At 45.8% G+C, this 21,254-nt stretch overlaps 1 protein-coding gene across 5 annotated transcripts in view; it reads left to right on the top strand.

The window, feature by feature from the left end:
- The window catches only part of Pdpk1 (3-phosphoinositide dependent protein kinase 1), a 71,178-nt gene extending 50,113 nt beyond the window's left edge, over positions 1 to 21,065 (top strand). For 4 of the 5 annotated variants that reach the window (XM_047533310.1, XM_047533313.1, XM_047533309.1 and 1 more), the window contains 7 exons: positions 222 to 290; positions 543 to 639; positions 1,642 to 1,815; positions 5,600 to 5,817; positions 14,263 to 14,320; positions 15,085 to 15,237; positions 15,598 to 21,065. In XM_047533310.1, coding sequence (XP_047389266.1) covers positions 222 to 290; positions 543 to 639; positions 1,642 to 1,815; positions 5,600 to 5,817; positions 14,263 to 14,320; positions 15,085 to 15,237; positions 15,598 to 15,714 — 886 coding nt within the window. In that variant the 3' untranslated portion in view covers positions 15,715 to 21,065. The remainder of the gene's footprint in view (positions 1 to 221; positions 291 to 542; positions 640 to 1,641; positions 1,816 to 5,599; positions 5,818 to 14,262; positions 14,321 to 15,084; positions 15,238 to 15,597) is intronic. The other variant, XM_047533312.1, reaches the window with a different exon arrangement.
- The last annotated feature ends 189 nt before the right edge of the window (positions 21,066 to 21,254 follow it).

The following is a 21,254-nucleotide window of genomic DNA, read 5'->3' as shown; positions in this document are numbered from 1 at the left end:
TAACCCCTGGTGGAGGTGGCAAAGCTTCCAGGGCAGCTGAACCCAGCTGGTGACACTTGCCAGCCTTTGGGCAGTTTGTATCTCACACATATCTGGTCCCAAGAGACAGGAGTACATTGGAGGCTGAAACTGGTGTGGCATGGAAAAAGTGAAAAGTGAACTCTGCTTGTCATTTAAATTGTACCAATGCCATTTTTCTTTGTCTTCTCCCTCCCTTAAAGTTCAGACCTTTGGGCTCTTGGATGCATAATATACCAGCTTGTGGCAGGACTCCCACCATTTCGAGCCGGGTAAGGAGACTTCTAGACTTCCGAGCCCATCACAGTACAGCCTGACAAGAGTGGAGGGGGTGCCAGGACCATGTCCAGCTGTGAATGAACCTCCACCATGACTAATAAGTGCACAGGGCTTGGTGGCTTGTGGGTGGTCTTTTGAGATAAGGGTCACCCTGAATCATTACAGGAAAGGTTATTGAGCACCGGACGTGTGAAGACTCCTGCCCAAATGACTGCTTTTTTTTTTTTTTTTTTTTTAATTCACAGAAATGAATATCTTATATTTCAGAAGATCATTAAGTTGGAATATGACTTCCCAGAAAAATTCTTCCCTAAGGCAAGAGACCTTGTGGAAAAACTCTTGGTAAGTATTCTGAATGTTCTCTTGGAGAGGGGATCCCATTACCACTCACTGCATCTTCTGACCCTGTGCTTCCTGTCTTATCAGAAAGGTGCATTCAGGGTTCAGGGTTGACAGATGATAGATAGAGTTGTGTCTTTACCTCATCTCATTATAACCTTCACTTTGCAAATTTATGATTCCTGACTTTTTAATAAGGCAGGAAATTACTGTTACCATTTTGCATTTGCTCAACATTACATAGCGTTTTAAGTTACTGCTCTTAGAGCAACTAGGTTTATTATGGTGGCTGATGGTTGTACATCCTACTCAGTGACATCTGCTGATGTCAGCTTTAGAGGAAGCTACATGAAGATTTTAAAGATCGACTCAGGTGATGAAACAGAGATATAGATTTACTTGGGAAAGGTGAATCAATTTATATTCCAGAAACTGAAAGTGACCTGGCCCTGGTTGCTTTGGACTCTGGGCTTCCTCCCTTTCTTGATTCTTGGGGAGCAGGGTCAGCTCTTTGCAGCTGTTTGCCCTCTCTCCTTTCCTAACTCCCCTAAGTGGAGGGTGGGCTTGATCCCCTTGATCACAGCCCTTCCCTAGGAGGAGATGATGCTGCGGTCCATTGAGGGGCACAGGACACTGGTCATGTCTGTAGGCACTTGTCTGGGCTGATTGCCCTATCTGTTATTGGAGCCAGTCAGGTCATTTTTTTCTTATTTTAAGATTTTTAACTGCAAAGTTTAAAAGCATACTTCGCTGCTGCCCACTGTATTGTGAAATAAAGATTCATTTTCACCTGTGAGAGTCTTGGGGCAGAGCCTCAGGTGAAGCAGTAACCCAGAGAGGCCTTAACCATCCCACAGCCCCACAGTGGGAGTGGGCAGACCTGGGGTGGGCCATGTTGCCTCTGCTCTTTCTAGGAGTGACAGAATCAGAAAGAATTGCTTAAAAGATTTTTTGTCAGAATTACATTTTAACTCTGGCAGTGATTTGTCTTGACTGTCATTTAAGGTTTTAGATGCCACAAAGCGGTTAGGCTGTGAAGAGATGGAAGGGTATGAACCTCTCAAAGCTCATCCATTCTTTGAGTCCATCACATGGGAGAATCTGCACCAGCAGACGCCTCCGAAGCTCACAGCTTACTTGCCAGCCATGTCAGAGGACGACGAGGACTGCTATGGCAATGTAAGCTGACCCCTGAGGGGGTAGCCTGGGCAGAGAAGAGTTGTGCTTGTCTTGCTCTGTGAATGTGGCTCCTCTGTGCACACAGCGTTCATGCCCACATGCCATGGGACCCTTATTTGTGTGATTAGTGGCTAAAGTGAGCCAGTGTTGTAAACCTGTTGGTGTTAAAATGCTTCACTGCCATGAGGCCTGGGGGGCCTAATTCCTTTTTCTCATTTCCTCAGCTGTGAATGGTCTGGGGAGTTTTCCCTCTGGGCTGGAACTGGAGCTGAATTGGGAATCAATGCCCTGAAGGCATCCCTGAGCTCCTGGCACTGGGTCTCCTGGTGGCTCATTGTTGTGGCTTGGTGCCATTGTAATTGTGTCGAAGATGCTCAGAAGTATTGCTTATCTTTTCAAAGAAAGCTTAGAGTGCTGCTCTTTGAACTTGCAGAGATGTACATGGAGGGTGGACCCTGGTCACTGCAGCTTGATGCAGTGAAGGCACAGCCCTTGGCTCTTGGCTGCTGCTCTTTTCACTGGTTTTGAGGCTCTTTGTCTCCTGAGGCTTGACAACACATACACAATCTTAAGTATACTTGCTCTTAAAACTTTTTATCCTGGAAAATGGGAAATATGCACAAAAGGGGCAGAAAGGTATAAGGAGCTAATAGCAGTCCCACCTCCAACCTTGAGTCTTTTTTATCCAAGTTCCTCTTATCATCTTCCATGGTGACCCCTCCCTGGCCAATATTTAAATGTGATTTAAAAATTTACTGTCTCCTAGGTGTGATGATGCATGCCTATAATCCCAGCTACTCGGGAGACTGAGGCAGGACGATCACAAGTTCAAAGCTAGTCTGAGCAACTTAGTGAGACTTGATCTCGGAATAAAAAATAAAAAGGTCTGAGGGATGTAGCTCAGTGGTAGAACACCCTTGGGTTCCATCCCCAGTATCACCACACACACAAAAATAAATAATAATAATGATTATTATAATTATAAAAGTTCATTATTATTGATAGTTCATTTTTCTGGTTTGATTTCTGTCATTGTGGCTTATTCTAACCAGTTAGAATAAGTGCATGGAGTTCCATTTCAGTTCACTATGGAGTTCTAGCTCATAATTAAAAGTCTTCCAAAGCTTAATTACAATCACTACTGGTTTCATCTCTTACAGGTCAAGTGTTGACAGTACTGGGGATTGAATCCAGGGGCTCTCTACCACCAAGCTAACATCCCCAGTTCCTTTAATTTTTTTGAGACAGGATCTCCCTCACCTGCAAAGGATTCCGCTAAATTGCTGATACTGACCTCGAACTTGTGAACCTCCTGCTTCTGCCTTCCAAGTCACTGGAATCACAAGTTGTTTGCCACCGTGCCTGGCAATGCAGCAAGGGTTCTCTATGTCTCCTTCCTATAAGGCACATCCGCCCTTTTGTCCTAAAATACCCTTTGTACCCAGACATGAGCAAGACTCAAATGCGGGGCTGGGGAGATAGCTCAGTTGGTAGAGTGCTTGCCTTGCAAGCACAAGGCCCTGAGTTCGATCCCCAGCACCCAAAAAAAAAAAAAAAAAAAGACTCAAATGCATCTATGTAGACTTTACCTGCTTCCCACAGCCATCCATAGCCTCTGCTCTACAAGCTCCAGAGAGCTCAGCCCCAGGAACTCAGAGTCTCTTATCTTCTTCCCTGCATGCTGGACAGATGCTGCCCCGTAGGATCAGGTTCAGCAGGAGCCCTCCCAGCTGAGCCTGTCATTCCTTTAAGGTCTCGCTTGGGATTATAGGCAACCTTTCAGCCCATGGGCTCTGTTCTCTTTTTCTGTTATTCCCAGGGGCCAGCCACACTCTGAAGGAACCATATAGGCTCTTGAGTCTCTAGTCTTAATACCTAGGAGCTTCTCTTCATATAGGGTATGGTGAGTGTCATGCATGAGTACACACCACACACCCCCTGAGCTTCTCTGCAGGCCTGTGTCTGTGAGGTTTTTGATCACAAGCTTTGGCTGCCACCTATAAAATCTAGTTCGGGCGTCATAAGCCTGGTTTTGTTAGGTGACCACTGCTTAGCTGTCCCATTAGGGCCTTGGGAAGTACCTGGGCAGAGAGCTCCCCATGCCAAACCTCACCTTTGGACAGCTAGTGAGCCTAGGAAAAGACATAGCAGGGGGAGTGCAGGCATAGGGGAAATCCACTCTGGAGGTGCTCCCTCCTTGTGGACAGAATGCCTTCACCTAAGAGTTCAGTGTCCTCATCAGAAAGGGGCTTCACCTGAGAGAGGGTGTCCACTCTGGAGTCAGGGTGCAAGGAGGGCAGGCATACTGATTCCCTGCAGCCTGCTGATGGTGACATTTGTTGCTGGCCTCTGTGATATTGGAGTGAGCCTAGCCAAGGCTGGACTCTTTGGAGGAAGGGTCCACATGGAGTCAGCAGAGTTGGGTGTTTCATGGTGCCCATTGGCAGCACCTTGCTCCCAGCGAAGAATACCCTTTCCCATGCATCCTGCCTGGGCCTCATCCTAGCCCTGGCCCTATGCTGGGCTGCTGAGGGGAGGCATGGGGACTAGCATACTGCCTCTGGAGCTGGCCATGGAGTATTGTGTGGGAGCTCTAAAGCAAGAATGACCCAGTATGCTGTGGTCATGACATCTCTGAAACACAGGAGAGTCAGTGCTACATTGGTACTAAATTCAGTTTTGGCCAGTAGCAACCTAGGGCCAGTTTCTGAGCCTTGGTTTCCCTGTCAGAAATGGGGACGATGGTAGTAGCCACTTTGCTGGCTCTGAAGGCTCTTGTGACCACTAGCTGGGGGATCTGTGGTTATCTCTGTAAACTTCATGCATGGACATCCTCGAATTGGGAAGTTTTCAGAGAGGAAACTGAGACTGCAGCAGACTGCATCGATTCTGGAGACAGCAGGGGGGCTGTGGCTGCTGCAGGGTTGTGTGAGCAGTTGTTCTTTGAGAGGTCAGCTGGGCAGCATGTGAGGAGGCTGGGTGTAGGACCTGCAGAGGACAGGGACTCTGTGGGGTGGAAGGCAGGGTTCAGGTGTGGGGCCTGAAGGTGGGGTGACTGGCTGCCCAAGGTAGCCATGCCTTCTCAGATCTGTGCTGGGGGGTTCTTTGGCCCTGTCAGTGCCCAGGAGTAAGCTGATGCACAGCTCTGACCATGTGGCACATTTGTGCATAGCTGTTTTCTGTGTCAACACTGGTTTACGTTTCTGTAGAATAATGGACAACCTTGTTTACCAAGTTAATTACACTTCACTGAGATTAAAAGAATAAATGTTTTTTAAAAATTGAAAACGTGGTGAGTCAAATCAAAATGTGGTGCCTCCTGCAGACTCAAGAACACTGGGTCAAAAGAGGAGTGTGCCTCTATGTTAAGTTCTATGCCAGGAGGGTACAGCCTCTGGTTTCTTTCTCTTGTGGGACCAGTAGGCCCTAGGCTGCTGCTGCCATGTTGATGCTAGGTTGGTTGAGGGTCCCAGATCTCTTCTCCCTGGAAATAAAGACTGAGGCATAGCCTTTCTCTGTCCCTTACTCCTATTGGAAGAGTAATCGAGGAAGGTTCCATTCTGCCTTGACTAGGTGGCCAAATGGCCAGTGAAGGAAAATCATATCTATACACACTTTCCAGAAGGGATCAATGAACTACCTCCCTTGGTGGTGTGTGTGAGCTCACCAGGTGTGAGAGGGTCATGGAGGTAGCTCTGTGTGTGTGGTGTGTGTGTGCGCACGCATGCCTTTGACCCTACAGGAAAATTAAGGCACCTTTCTCCTTTGTTCTTCTTCCCTGCAGTATGACAATCTCCTGAGCCAGTTTGGCTGCATGCAGGTGTCCTCCTCTTCCTCCTCCCACTCCTTGTCTGTGGCGGATGCAGGCCTACCCCACAGGTCAGGCAGCAACATAGAGCAGTACATCCACGATTTGGACACTAACTCTTTTGAACTGGACTTACAGTTTTCTGAAGATGAGAAGAGGTTATTACTGGAGAAGCAAGCCGGTGGAAATCCTTGGTAAGAATTATAGGTAGCGCAGTGGTGCACACCTATAATCTCAGAGACTTGGGGGCTGGAGGCAGGAGGATTCCAAGTTCAAGGCCAGCCTCAGCAACTTATCAAGGCCCTAAGCAACTTAGTGAGACCCTGTCCCAAAATAGAACATAAAAAGGGCTGGGGGTGTAGCTCAGTGGGAAAGCACCCACTAAATCCCCATTAACCAACAGCCCGCCCCCCAAAAAAAAGGGAATTACAGGTATAAGATACACTGTCTAGAAATGCAAAGGACCCAGAGAGTGGGTAGGCTGGCAGGGCTGCAGGGGCGTCTTAGCCTGGTACCACCTCCCTAGTGCCTGAAGCATGCTGTAGGGCCATGTGGTGAGTAGGTTGGGACCCTCAGATACCCTGGCTCTGGAGGGCAAGGCTGCAGACAGCTCCCTTGCTCTGCCAGGCATTTGGATGACCCAGGTGCAGCTGTGGAGTCCCTGTGACTGAAATAACTGCTGCCTATACAGATACATTGGGGTGTTTCTGAGGGCCTGCTTTTTATTTGTGTTGAAGCAAACATTTTCTGTGTTCGTTAGCCATTTGTGTTTATTTTTTGAGGTGCTTTTGTATCCTTTGTCTACTTTTTCTTGCATATTTTGCATCTTTTAAAAATTGATTTTTAAGAACCATAATGAAGTATATTCTCTGTTGTATACTTGCCAACATTTTTCTTCAGTTTATCTCTTCAGCCTACTGATGCACTGTTTTATATGGAAGTTGCAAAGTCTCACAAAGTTCATCCTGTCCATGTTTTTGTTTTCCATCTTAGTCTCCTGAAAAAAGGGCCTCAGTATTTTACCTGAAATTTCTTCAAGTGTGTTCTTATGCTTTTACCTTTTGTGTAGGCAGAGACAAGCCCAAGGCATATTAGGGTGTGGTGAAAAGAGAAGGTAGGAAGAGGAGAATTGAAGCTTTGGCAAAATAAGAAAGAGGATGCACGGGCCTGGGAACTTGTGGGGAGAGAGGAGGTGAGCCCTCAGAAGCTTCCCCAGTGAGTGCAGAGGGAAAAGCTGCACATGGCTAAGAATGGGATGTTGTACCATCAGAATTTATCTCTGGAAAAACGGTATAAATGTTGGCTCCCCAGAAATAACCTACAATTCTAGGGAGTCTTAAGTTTGTCCTTTAACTCACTTTTTCCTTAAGTGGTATTGCTAGAGATAGGAGCAAAGGATGTTTGATGAAAACAGCTTGAGCAGTGCTGGACACAACTCTGTGCAAGTGTGTGTGCTGGGCTGTGGGGGGCTTTCTGGGCTCCTGCGTGCTGAACCTCCACCAACCTGCTCTTCACTGGCTCCTCTCCAGTTGTGTGTGCATCTTGGCTCCTCTGATGACCCCTCAAAGGTTTGTGTCTCTTCTGGGAGCTGGGGTCACCCCAGGTGATTCAGTGGCAGGCTGCATCCTCCTGCCTGCATCCTTTGGGTTCAGGATTCTCTTTTCCTTTCCTCCAGATTTCAGGCCTATTGTCAAAGGTGATGACTACAAAGAGCTTGGAGGAGCTCTCATTTGGCCAGTGGTCAATTCTTCAAGCACCTTGTTCTTGAGAACAGTATTCTTGAGGTAGGACTATGGAGTCCCAAAGGTCAAGGCAGGGACTTCTGTGTGTGCTACTACTAAAATTATTCTTTCTTACTCTCTGGTAACATACAATAGCGTTTTTCAGTGGCTACATGGTGTAGGGTGGACATTCTTTTGAGAGTAAATGTGTATTGTTCTTGTTATTTCTAGAATGTTCTGAAGTAGTAGGTTTATGGTTTAAATATGTGCATTTTTTGGAGATTAATAGGTTCTCAATATTTCTACCAAACTCTTACTGGCAATCTTCAGTTATACTTGGCTATAAGCTTTGTAATTTTATATCATCCAATACATCACTTTGAAATCCTGATGTTTTCTTTGAGCCTACATGGAAGCCCAAGAAGAAGTAAGTATACTTCATTGACTTGTTTTATACTAGTAGTAAAAAATTTTTCAAGAACTTTTGTAAATTGTACTAAAACCTACTTCAGTTATTTATGTTCTCCAGAAATAAAATGTCTATTTTTTCATATGTGAGTACAGGTCATTGGCTTAACAGAAGGGAAACCTCCTTTCTCAACTACTGCAGCACTGCTCAAGTTCAAAAGTGCTGAAAGAAGCCTAGCTTAATTTTGTTTTGAGACATGTTCTCATTAAGTTGCCCCAGCTGTCCTCAAACTTTCACTCCTCCTGTCTCAGCCTCCCGCTATAGGCATGCGCCACCATGCCTGGCAACCATGGCTTTTAAAGATACTGGAAGGACCTCATAGAACCAGAGGCAGTACTCCACTGTGTTAGGATTATTCTCACCAGCTGCAGCAGGAGGTCCCTGGAGAAGGTGCGTGCTGACTTGAGAGGTCAAAGGAAAAGGATATCAAAGTGAAAGGAGCCATTCGAATACCTACCGAGACCCTGAGAATCACTGCAAGAAAGTGCCTTATAGTGAAGGTTCTCAGACACAGGGCAGTTTCCAGAAAAGAATTCACAGCAACACACTGACTTTCTAGCCCTTCCTAGAATGTTAAGCAAGTTCCTTCCATCAACTTTGAGCCAGGAGCCAAGTTGTCATCACCATTGCAGATGCCTAAATCAATCATAATAAACTGATTATCAGTTTTAATAAACTGATCAATTTTAATAAACTGATTATCAGTTATTAAAAAAGAAAGAAGAAAGAGCTGGAGATATAGCTCAGTGATAGAACACTTGCTTAGTGTGCATAAGACCCTGGATTCAATTCCCCAACACTTCAAACAAAAGAAACTGACATACCAGAGAGTTTTCTATGTGTGGCAGGAGGAATCTACACCAGTGAAACTGGGCAAAATTGTAAATATGAAAGAAAAATGGGACAAAAGCTGGCTTTCCTTTGACTTTATAGGTCTTAATACTTTGCCTTTTTCTGTCTGCACAGAACATTTGCACAGTATTATAGTTTTAAATATAAATTAATATATAAATTACGAACTTTTTTTGTTTTAGTGTTGGGGATTGAACATGAAGGACAAGTGCCCTACCACCGACTGTCTCCCCAGCCCTGCAACATCTTTTTGAGACCAACAGTTCAGAGTTTTAAAGATAGAGGAATTTTTAAAGGGAATATTTTATATTTAAAAGGAACATTTTAAATGTGTATGTGCTGAGCTCTTTAAAAGCCAAACATTACAGTGTCCCAGACGAGAATTTAAAAAGCCTTTGAAGCACACAGAAAAGTTGTGCTAAGGATGCAGGGGCCGTACAGTCCCTGTGAGACAGAGGCCCCTGACTGCAGCCATGCTCCTGCATGGAAACCAGCTCTGCTGCTGTCCACAACACAGTGGAAATGCACCATAGAAAAGGGGGTTCATATCCCTGCTTTCTCCTGTAAGGCAAAAGTTGTGGATGAATCTGCCGACAGGTCAGGACTTGTCACTTGACTTGTATTCATCTGGGGTCACCTAGCTTCTCACAAAAAGATGTTCTGTTATCTCGAAGTGCTTGGCAGTAAGCACAGACATTGCTGACATAGGCAAAGTGTGGAGTCCCTGTTCAAATAGTCGTTGTCCAACAGCATGTGCTCCTTTGTGCTGAGATGCAGAAGCCATGGTGGATAGAACTCCTAGCATCTGAGCACAGTTGAGGCCTAGGCACCAAGCAGAGCAGGGCCATATTAGTTCTTCATAGCCACATGCTCATAGGAAGAAAGAAAAGAAGCTGGTCTCACTTTCAAGTATTGCTAGAAATAATGAGTTTGATTGATGTTCTGTGTGAAGACATGGGAAGTATGCATTGGCACTTTTGCTTTGAACCTAGGTGTGATAGCTGTTACGAGGAGAGCACTTGTGTGCACACTGGCACTCTCCAGGGAACGCCATCACCACTGCAGTCTGACTGGTGGCCAACTGCAGTTGTGCAGGTGTGATCACTTGGATGACATTTTTTTTTAATTATTGTAAACAAATGGGATACATGTTGTTTCTCTGTTTGCACATGGAGTAAAGGCGTACCATTTATGTGATCATAAATTTACATAGGGTAATATTGTTTGATTCATTCTGTTATTTTTTCCCTTCCCCCCACCCCCACCCCTCTTTTCCCTCTATACAGTCCTTCCTTCCTCCATTCTTGCCCCCCTCCCTAGCCCTAACTCTAACCCTAACACTAACCCGTCCCATCCCCCATTATGTGTCATCATCCACTTATCAGTGAGATCATTCGTCCTTTGGTTTTTTGAGATTGGCTTATCTCACTTAGCATGATATTCTCCAATTTCATCCATTTGCCTGCAAATCCCATAATTTTATCATTCTTTATGGCTGAGTAATATTCCATTGTGTGTGTATGTGTATGTATATATATATATATATATATATATATATATATATATATATATATATACACCACAGTTTCTTGATCCATTCATCAATTGAAGGGCATCTAGGTTGGTTCCACAATCTGGCTATTGTGAATTGAGCAGCTGTGAACATTGATGTGGCTGTATCTCTGCAGTATGCTGATTTTAAGTCCTTTGTGTATAGGCCAAGGAGTGGGATAGCTGGGTCAAATGGTGATTCCATTCCAAGTGACATTTTTCTTGATAATTGTTTTCAGAGAAAAATCTTCAGGTGAAAATTGGAATTTTGGAAAGTTGTCATTGTAGCTTGACATCTTCTCAGTACTTGAAGACTTTTGAGGAGATTAGTAGTGATGCTAATGAATTAATTTATTGATATTGTAGAGTGACACTTGTTGCCATTTGAAAGCTCTCCAGTATTTCCAAGATGACCCCACCATGTGCTGCTGTAGAATCACGTAAGGGCAGAAGGTCCATATGAAGTGTGAGGTAGATTGGTGGTGGTGTTAATGTCACAGAGCATGGAAAGCTCCTTGTTATGGATCCATATTGCACATTGCTGTTTATCTTTAAGAAATCGCCACTTTTTGAGTTTTAGTATAATATCAAAGAAGAGTTACCTGCAATTATCTAAAAAGGCTATTAAAATCCTCCTTTTTCTAGCAGTTCATCAGAGTGAGGCTGCATTTTCACATACTGGAGCCTGAAGGACAGATGTGAGAGTTCAGCTTCATTCTTCTAAATTAGATTTGTAGAATGCATAACCATGCTTCTCATTCCAGTAATTATTTTTACTACACTACTAGATATGGAACCCAGGGGCTATCTCCAGCACTTTATTATTTTTATTTTGGCAAAGTGTCTCACTGAGTTGCCCACACTGCCCTCAGACTTCCAATCCTCCCGTCTCAGCCTCCCTAGTAGATGGGATCATAGGAGTGTACCACCATGCTGGGGGGGGGGGTTAATAAAATCTTATTTATGCAACAAATTATTGCTTAAATGAATTAAATAAATATTTGAAAATGTCTCAGTTTGTTTTCCAGTTCATTTTTTAAAATATTTTTTTAGTTGTAGATGGACACAGTACTATCATTTAATTTATTTTTTTATTTTATGTGGTGCTGAGGATTGAACTCAGTGCTTCACACATGCTAGGCAAGTGCTCTACCACAGCTACAGCCCCAAACCCCCGACGCCCAGTCCATGTTGGTGGATAGAATCCAGAGACTGGAAAGATCTTTGAAGTCCCCATCAAGTTCCAGCCTGAGGTCTAAAGACCAAAGGGTGGACCTTTCAGAGCATACAGTGACCCACTGGCCATTGCCACTGGCCCCTCACCCAAATGAAGCCAGGTCTAGAGAGCCTTCCTGGAATTCAAAGCAGCCACTTCCAGCCCCCAGCCTCACTGTGCTCTCCAAGGGCTGTCGATCAATGGTGGAGTTTTTCTGGGTCCTTCATGCTCAGATCCTTCAAGATGGTCCCTTTGGGGTCTGTGTGGGGTGTATGGGAGGAAGAGGAGAGAACCCTGGCTTTGGATTTTGGGAAGAGCAGCATTCTACATTGTCATCCCTTGTGAGTTGACAGTGGATATCATGAGACCCTCAGCTACTGCATGGTGATGGTGAGACATGTCACCTGTCTCACATGTCACCTGTTTCACACACATGACTGTGTGTGAAAGTCAGGTGGTCCACATGCTGAATAGCTAGCTGTGTCTCTGATTGAGGTTTGGTTTGGACTCTGAGTCTTCAAGTGACTTCTACAACCTGCCAGGGAGAAGGAGGACACTTAGAGGAGCAGGCAGTTTCTTCAGGGGTGGAAGTTGACTCTGAAGTAAAAAGTCAAAATGATACATTCCTTGGAAGTATTTGTTGTTTGTTTGTTTGTTTGTTTTGGTACTGGGGATTGAATCTAGGGGTACTTTGCTACATTCCCAGGTTTTTTTTTTTTTTTTTTTTTTTTTTTTTTTTTTTTTTTTTTAAAGACAGGGTCTTGCTAAGTTGCTGAGGCTGGCTTCAAACTTTTGATCCTCTGCCTCAGCTTTCCTAAGTTGCTGGGATTACAGGCATGCACCACCACACCTGGCTAAAGTACCTAAACTTTTCAAAGTAGATAAATAAGCTACTTGTAAGCTTATTGGCTAACTAAGCAAGGAGTGTGTAAGTGCATGTCCTGAATAAAGAAATGGGGTTGAGTGTCCTTCACCCATTCTTCTGGGGCACAGTGGGGCTGTAGGGGGATACAGTTGTCTTCACGCAGCACCAATGACCTGAAATGAGGCCATGCTGGAAAAGCAATTTGGAAATGTGTATCAGGAAGCAATCCCACTTTAAAAATCTATACTGAGAAGGAAAAAAAGGGGGGGGGGACAGAGAAGTCCACAGCAGCATTATTCTGAGAGAAAGTGAAGCCTGTGATAACTTAGCAGCAGAACATGCACTTACACACTCCTGTGCAAATGTGGAACTTCTACCTACTGAGCTCTTCCCACAGAAGAGAACCATCACCTGTCTGTAGCCCAGGTAGCCAGAGATACAGGGGACAGAGAGAGGCCACAAAGCTTTATTATTAGCAGTTATATCACAGTCTACTTGCTCCTGATCTTTTGTCTCCCATGTTATCCCCTCAGCAGTTTAATTCATGAAGTTTTTCCTTCACTCACGTGGTGCTTTCCCTGATGCTTGCTGGAGGGGCTTTGTGGTGTTGGCTGTGTCTTTGTGGACTTTCTGTGCTGCAGTAGATCCTCCTTACTGCATCTTCTTTTCTGAAATCTCTAGCTTTTGGCGGGTTATATTTGTTTGGGTGGGTGTAAGACACCTCTGAGAGGGGTCATATCACACTCTTCCTGGCAGGGCCACAGCCCTGTTCTTGTTCACAATCTATTATTCTCAAAGCCTGCAGAATGCCTTTGACTGAGACGTGCAGTGTAGCCCTCCTTCTTATAGGTGCTCTGGCCCCTTGGTAAGGTGCCCAGACATGGTTGTCTTAGACCTTTTTCAAATGTATAGCATGGTGTTCTATAGTAGAACCTCAGATCAGGATTTCAGTGGAAGCAGATGGAACATAGGGCTGGGGGTATAGTTCAGTGGGTGAACCCTTGCCTGGCATGCACAAGGCCCTGGGTTCCATCCCCAGCACTGAGCACAGGGTTCAGGTGGCAGGGGAGAGTATATAAACCAGTAGCTTCTAGCTTTAACCAAGTGAGGTAACCTGTAGACCTTAAGATGATCTGAGGCAAAGTGAAGTGGTGTACTTGCTGCTAATGGGTATTATAACAAAGCCTGTATTGAAACTTCGTCTTCCAGATTCCTGCCACATTTAAATAGAAGTATTATATTAGTATGATAGGAATGCCAGAAAAGATGTCCCCCCTCCAGGTGCTGGGGTTGAACCCAAGGCCAGTGCCTGCAGAGTTCACACTCTACCACTGCCTATCCCAGAAAAGACATTCTTAAACCAGGTCCAACTTGGGTCTTTCAAGAATTTGTGATCTTAAAGCACTCTGGATTCTGCACCCTGAATTGGGGAGTCCTGGCATGGGAAGTAGCTTAAGTACCACAATCTCTTCCTGAAGTTGATGCTAAGTGTGTCCACCTTTTAGGGGATTCTTTGCCTTTTCACTCACCCATAAGTAGGTGTGTGTGTGTGTGTGTGTGTGTGTGTGTGTATGTGTGTGTGTGAGAGAGAGAGAGACAGAGAGAAAGAGAGAGAGAGCATGTGCACTAGGGATTGAACCCAGGGCCTCCTGCATTTGCTGTGGGTTGCCTCTGGGTTTGTGGTACCGTCCCCTCTACCTGTTCCCTGCTGCATAGATACCCCAGCTAAGAAGTGACCATGGGACTTTGGTCCAGATACAGATGAAACACCCCATATGTCGCATTGGGAGTTGTCTCCTGGTTCTGAAGCCTGGTTGGATCTGCAAGTGGCAGTCTTGGTTAATGCAGAGTCCCAGAGGCCCCGTGGAGTTTGTCTGAAGGAAGGAGTCTGGGGAATTTCTGTGAGTGTCTTATTCTTGGTTTTTTTTTTTTTTTTTTTTTTCTTCTTTTTTTTTTTCTTTATAGGCACCAATTTGTAGAAAATAATCTAATACTAAAAATGGGTCCAGTGGATAAGCGAAAGGTAAGTCAGACCCCTGCTGCTTTTAGTCCTAATAGAAGACTTCCTCCTGCTGCTAGTTTGGCTAGCTCTCCTTTCTTGGACTCCTGCCATGACATGTTAGATGTAGCATTCTTCATCCTGGCACATTCTATAAAGATCCATGTCTAGATTTTACAGCCCAGGAATATTTTAAGCACTCAGGGAAACAGTTGGAACCCCACAGGGAGTCGGCAAGGGGCAGGTGGAAGGCCAGCCTCAGCTCTGACTGTGGAACCTGGCTTCCCATTCATTTCAAGGTTTCTGTCATGTGGAGGCCATGTCTGGTATCCTAGCAGGCAGTCTAATATTTCATTAGTAGTATTTTTAAACACTTAAGGGTTGTGGTTTATGTTTTATGGATTAAGCAGATTGTGTCAGAAAATATCAACTCTGTGTGTTAACAGGGGCCCCTTCTAAGTATGACTCAACTGCTCTTCCTACCTGTACAGCCTCCACCAAGTGAAACTCTCCATGCAGGTGGGCTGTGTGTGACCTGGCCTGCCCAGAGCAGGCTTCTGTAACTTAGGCCAGGGGACAGTGGGATGGTGATCAAAGGCCCATCTGTGTGAGCTCAGCAGTAGGGTCTAGGTGAGGTAGGAGGTGTCCTGGCTCAGTGGTGGTGGCTGGCGTGAGCCCTGTGCACTGAGCTACTCTACAGGTGAGTTCCTCGGAGGCAGCAGTGCATGCTATCCACTCTCGCCTCTGAGCCTTGATGATAATGTTGCTTGTTTGTTTGTTTGTATCAGGGTTTATTTGCACGACGACGACAGTTGCTGCTCACAGAAGGGCCACATTTATATTATGTCGATCCTGTCAACAAAGTTCTGAAAGGTGAAATACCATGGTCACAAGAACTACGACCAGAAGCCAAGAATTTTAAAACTTTCTTTGTTCACACGGTGAGTCTGTCCCTGGAGACTCTTGGTGGTGGTATTGTCATAGGCCCCTGTATCTCCGCCAACAGCATCCCTTGCTTTGGCCAACTGAGCAGCTGGGGTCTTGGTATTTTCCCATCTCCCAGAGGCTCTGCATTAACTGTTCAGCCCTAAATTGAGCTGGGAGACACCCAGGGCTTGTTTTTCAACTTGTGGTGGGTCATTCGCCTGCATATTTAATTTCTGCATGTGCGGAAAGAAGAAGCCGCCTGTGCTCACAGGCTTCCCCAAGGTACTTGCTGTGCTGGCAGCAGGACACAGGATGGGCTGGGATGGAGGCTGGGTGGGACTCCCTGGAGAACATCAGGTGCTCTGTCTTTGCAGCCTAACAGGACATATTACCTGATGGATCCAAGTGGAAATGCTCACAAGTGGTGCAGAAAGATCCAGGAGGTTTGGAGGCAGCGATACCAGAGCCACCCAGATGCCGCTGTGCAGTGACATAGCCTGCGGCCGAGCTGCCCTTCGCTGCCAGGACACCTGCCCCAGCGCGGCTCGGCCGCCACCCGGGACACTTCCAGACCACCTGCCAGCCATCTCAAGGAGAACACAGACAGCGGAAACCTTGCAGCTTTTTTATTTAAAAGAAAAGAAGAAAAAAATTACCCAATCACATAAAGAACAAAACCAATAACAAACAGGAATTCAGGGTCGCTTTGCTTGCTCTCTGTGCTTTGTGGAGGCTTCCATGTGCTCTTGAGGCCGTGGAGACCCAGCCTCTTGCACGGCAGCCCAGCTCCTGCCCAGACCAGTGGCTAGACTTGGTGTCACCAGCCCCTTCTAGTATCCATCAGAACCATGTGCCTGCCATGCACCACTCCTGCTGTGGTCCAGGGACTGGCTCTTTCTGCCCACCCCCACGGTCACAGAATGCTTCACCAGGGAGCCTCTGTGCGCTGTGCTGGGGACAGGGCTCTTAGTTTGTGAGCGTGCTCCCTTCCTTATGTTCCTCTGCATGGCCCTGGAGGTGTAGCCTGGTCCCTTGTGTCTCCTACTGTGGCTTGGGTGACAGGATTTCTGTGGTCCTTACTATCTGGCAGGCAGACTGTGAGGTGAAGAGTAGGCACAGCTGTGGAGATGACATGCAGAGCAGGCTGCTGCAGTTACAGGGAGCCCTCCCAGGGCTCAGCTTCATGTCCCACCTCTAAGCAGTGTCCTTCAGTGGGGCTGGATGCTGAGCCAAGCACATGCTTGGGAGGGACACTGTCTGGTGGAAACAAGGTTAGCACCCAGTTGCGTTGTTGCTAGATACACATAACACTGTCCTGTAAGACCAGGAAGTACCACAGAAGCCTCAGGGCATCCTGAGATTCTCTGGAAGGTTTTAAATGTGCAGGCTGCCTGCCCACCCAATGAGATCAGACTTGAGAGAATCCTGGTGTCAGCAGCCCCAGGGTACTTCAGTCCCCTGCCCAGCCTCATACTTCCCTGTTCATGTTGTGGCTTCTCAGAGCTAGCTCAGTTTTTACATCTCTATTGGAAATCTAAAAGCCTTCTCACGTTGCCTGGTGACTTGGCCAATAAGGGTGGAACTCTGCGTAGAAAAAAGTGTTATCCACTGTTGCCTGGGACATTAGAACAGCCCACTTAAGCCTGAGTCTGTCTGGTCTGGTATCCTCTGCCAGTTTTAGGGCCACTTTCCTTTGATGCTTTGGTGGCAGTGCTTTGCTTTGTGTTAAAAGACCAGAATGTATCAGTCCCTTGCTTTGCTTTGCCGCTCCCAGGCACAGTGCTCCTGAGGGTCTCAACTGTGCCTCTCCTTGCCTTGATTGTCCCTAAAGGGTGATTTTCAGTCTCTGGGGAAGAAGAGCAGGCACCTGCCTTTGCAGTCTGCTCACAGACACCATTTGACTCCCGTGTCCCCAAGGCAGGAACAACTTTGCCATTTCTGTAGACCTTCACAAAGGCACCAACAAAAGGCCCACAGAAAAAGTACCCCCCCACCCCACATGACCATCCATCACCTGGTGTGCCAGGCCAGTCCAAACTGAGAGGAAAAATTTTTTCCAAACTTGTTTTAATATATATTTTTTTTTAGATGTAGATGGACACAATACCTTTATTTTATTTGTTTATTCTTATGTGGTGCTGAGGTTTGCACTCAGTGCCTCACACATGCCAGGGAAGCACTCTACCACTGAGCTACAACTCCAGCCCCCTCCCAAACTGTTTTAATGATAAGAGTGGTTCTTTTTAAACTGAGAGGAAGTGCACATGTGGGGCTGACTAGTGCCAGAGTGGAACAGAAGTATTCCCCAGGACTTGACAGTCGTTTCTGTGAGAGCTTATGTGTGAGTGAGAGTGTGTCAAAGTCTCACCTGTCTTTTGGGAGCCCCAGGGAGCTGGGCACAGGCCAGGCCTCCTCTCTTAAAGGCTTGCTTATGTTAGGTGAGTCTCACTTGGCTGTTTCTTTCTTGGAGTCCTGTGCAGACTCACTCCCCTTGTTATGGTTTTTCCCTCTTCAGAATGTCCTGCATCACAGGCTTGACTCCCTGACTCTCCTGCCTGGGCACACACATGCAGAGAAGATGTCCCTCGGGGCATTTGGTACAGGGGAACAAGTAGGACTGAGACTTGGCTGAATAAGAGAGCCTGGCCAATCATGGGCAGATAAGAAATCTTCTTTTGCCTCCGCCCTCTGGAGAGCACCACTACCTCTGGGCTTCACCAACAAGCGCCATCCCAACCTCCTCTACCACATGGCTGAGGGCCAAGACAGTGCCACACCTTCCCCTGTTTCCCTTGCTCCTTGCTTGCTGTCCCCTTTTTCCCTTGCTCTTTTGTTTAAGCCCTATGCACACTGTTCTTTAGCCCTGACTTATGTCAGTTTCAGCATGCATGTGGACATGCGTATGTGGAGACACAGTGGGGGCAGCCCAGGTGAGAAAATAGTGCCCTGCTGCTGAATAGATCCAGGAGCCATGTGTCCCACTACAGACCAGTAAGGACAAGTGCAAATGCCAAGACCATCTTTCTGTGGCCTCTCCCAGCCCAGAGGGGCAGCAGACTGTGGTGGCCATGTCTCACACAGCTCACTGTGCCCTGCCTTCTCTGGGGATGCAGAGGAAGCCAGGTTTGGATAGGTTTTTTCTCTGGTGCCAGCCAGGGCAGTGGGCATCCCTGTGTGGAGCTCTTAAGCCTCTTTATCCTAGGGAGTGGCACTGTGGTGTGTCTACCATTCTCAATCTTAGCTTCCTAGAGGCTTGTTAGAAATTTGCTTTGAGAAAGATGGCTCATGTTGTCAGTCCAAAGCTAGCAGGAACTGCACCTGCTCCAGTGCTCCTGGTCTACTGTGGTATCTATAGTCCATGCTGGTAGGACTCAGCCCCGTGGCATAGATCCACACACACCAGCCCAAGCCCTCCAGGTGATTCTGTGCTTTCTTAAAAAGTAGTATTTACATTCTGAAAAAAGTCAACTAGGCTCTCCACCAGAGGCCACTGTGAGCATTTTCATCTAGATTCTGGCCCCTCTTCCATTTATTTGCTTTTCAAACTAAGCTGGAACATACAGCGTGCATCATTTTGCATCCATCTTTTTTATTTGATATTTTATCTGAAGCACTTTACCATGTCATGAGCAGTTCTTCAAAAGCATGTTTTAATGATTGTAGAGTCTGATGGTCATACATTTTATGAAAATTCATCTATTTCCCTATTGTAAAAGAGTTGGGTGGTTTCTGGTTTTTCACTATTTAAATAATGCTGTGGTGAATGTCCTTATAAATCTTGTTATTTTTGACCCTGATCTTTCCCCCTTAGATGCCTGCAAGTATTATTTTGGGGTCAAAGAGTTTGTTCATTTCACATGTAATTCCTCCCACTTGGTCTGATGCTCTGATGCTCTGAGATTCAGTAACAGCCTCTTCCTGGTACAGATTCTGAGAAATCAGTTTTTGCTAAGCTGTGTGTTCCAAATAATGTTGAATATGACTGCTCTTTTTTCTTTTTTTAATGCTAAAATGATGTCATTCCTGCAGATCCATTTGTGACAGATTTTTCCAAGAGCCAATTTCCTTATTTTCATTGCAAGAATCTGGTCATGCTTGCATGTTAGTTCTCTTCCATTCCTGCTGCTATAGCTTCCAAGTGCTTGGTGATGTTTTAAGAATCTTTTACTTTGTGTCTATAATGGTACTGAATCTGCTTCTGCACAGTCAGCAGAGATAAAGTGTTGAACTGATCTTGCCACGTGCTTAGTGATTTGTACTTAAAGTTTATAGACTCTGTAAGTACACTGGGCCATTTGGGATCGCTAACAGAGCAAAGCTGTATTTGAAAACAAAACCTTGTAGATGATTGGGTTTTACAAGAGTGCATTTGTGTCCCCCACCCCCACCCCCCATTAGAAGTTCTTAGCAGTTCAGGACAGCACAGTGTCTAGGCCTCTTCATGTAGAATGTGGATCTAGGTGGCATGAATGTGAGGTGTTCTCCCTGCTCCCTGCCCACAGTGCTGCAAGTTGCCCAGTGGTCTTCAAGTCCAGACCATCCAAATTTGTTTGCAGTCTTATTTGTCCACGTTGACTGAGTTCCATTGATTCTGAGGGGAAACATGTACAAGAGGTTTTTCTGAGCATCATGCTCAGTGCCACTTGACTCTGCCAGAGCTCAGGGCTGAATTGTGTAGAATTGGGCCTCCTGCCGACCTCTGATGTGCCACAGTTCCTCCTCCGTCTGGACTACAGACCCAGGGTGCTCACAGCTGAGCCTTAAGAGGCCACCACTGCTATGAGTACGGTGAAGGTACTGTGTTCTGAGAGACGTTCTTTGCTTTTTCCATTTTGTTTCATTGGAAACCCAGTATGAACTGATGGGGACTCAAGTGGGCATGGCTCACTCTTGGGCAGAGTGTATAGCAAGAACCCCTGAATCAGGGCTGTAGCCACTTCCAGAGCCTCTGAGAGGCATTGGCTTCTAGCCCCAAACTGCAAGGTTGTAAATCAGGCTGCCTGTGGAGAACTGTTCTGGGAAGGAAACTGTTTTCCAGTAAAGAGCATTTTTATTTGCTGCTGAGATGGCCATGGCAGGCAAATGAATGAGCCAGTGTGAATACCTGAATTTTCCCTATAATTCTTCTCTTCAATGTGAAGAAACACCAAACTGTACAGAGAACTTTTTACAAAAGACAAACTTTTTTTTAAAACCCTTGTAGCCCACTGTAGTCTAATGTCTGGCTGAAAGCCTCTATTTTGACCATAGTTGAATTGGATGTTGACAAATTTAACTGCTGCAGTGTTTGGAGCTGCTGCAGCTGTTCCAACCACATACCATAGTTTGAATGGATAGTATGTTACTGCCCTTCAGGTTGGTGGCAGTCAGTTGGACCGTGTGTAATGTTCTCTACCTGGTCTGTAGCTGTAACTGTGATGTACAAGGCAAAGCAAAAATTGAAAAAAGAAACTTATGGAAACAAATAATGCAATGATATTAGGATACACTTTTGTATTTTTATTCTTATATAAGGTTATTTGCTGGCTATCGTTGGCCTCTAGTTCAGTCTGTGTTATTTAAATTCTAATATATGAATTATTTGGATTGAATTCATGTTCGGGGCCACGTTGTTGTATGTATTGATGTACAGCCTTGAATGTGAATAATTATTGTAAACTATATTTACAACTTTTTTTCTGGCTTTATTATATAAATTTTCTATTTGGTCATGGTTTAATCATATCATAATTTAATGAATCTGTTTATTCTTTTTTCAAATATCTGTGCTTTAGATGTAGTTCCGGATGATGAATTTCCCTCGTATGCTCCGTAGTCTTGAAATAAAAGCATGTAGAGTGCACACGTTCGTGAGCCTGGCTCTTCCTTTGATGGGGGCGGGGCTCGCTCCGGCCGGAAGGGAGCCCGGCCGGCCGCCTTTCCGGACCGGAACTTCCGTCTCCCGCATGACTTCGGGGCGGGCGCTTTACTAGGGAGGACTTGTGGGCGGGACAGCGCGGAGAACACTATTAAAGACCGGACACTTCCGGCG

This window comes from Sciurus carolinensis, chromosome 18 (assembly GCF_902686445.1).
Source record: "Sciurus carolinensis chromosome 18, mSciCar1.2, whole genome shotgun sequence".
In the NCBI taxonomy this organism is placed as follows: Eukaryota; Metazoa; Chordata; class Mammalia; order Rodentia; family Sciuridae; genus Sciurus; species Sciurus carolinensis.
The sequence above is the reverse complement of the archived record's forward strand: the minus strand, read 5'-3'. Positions and strand labels throughout refer to the sequence as shown.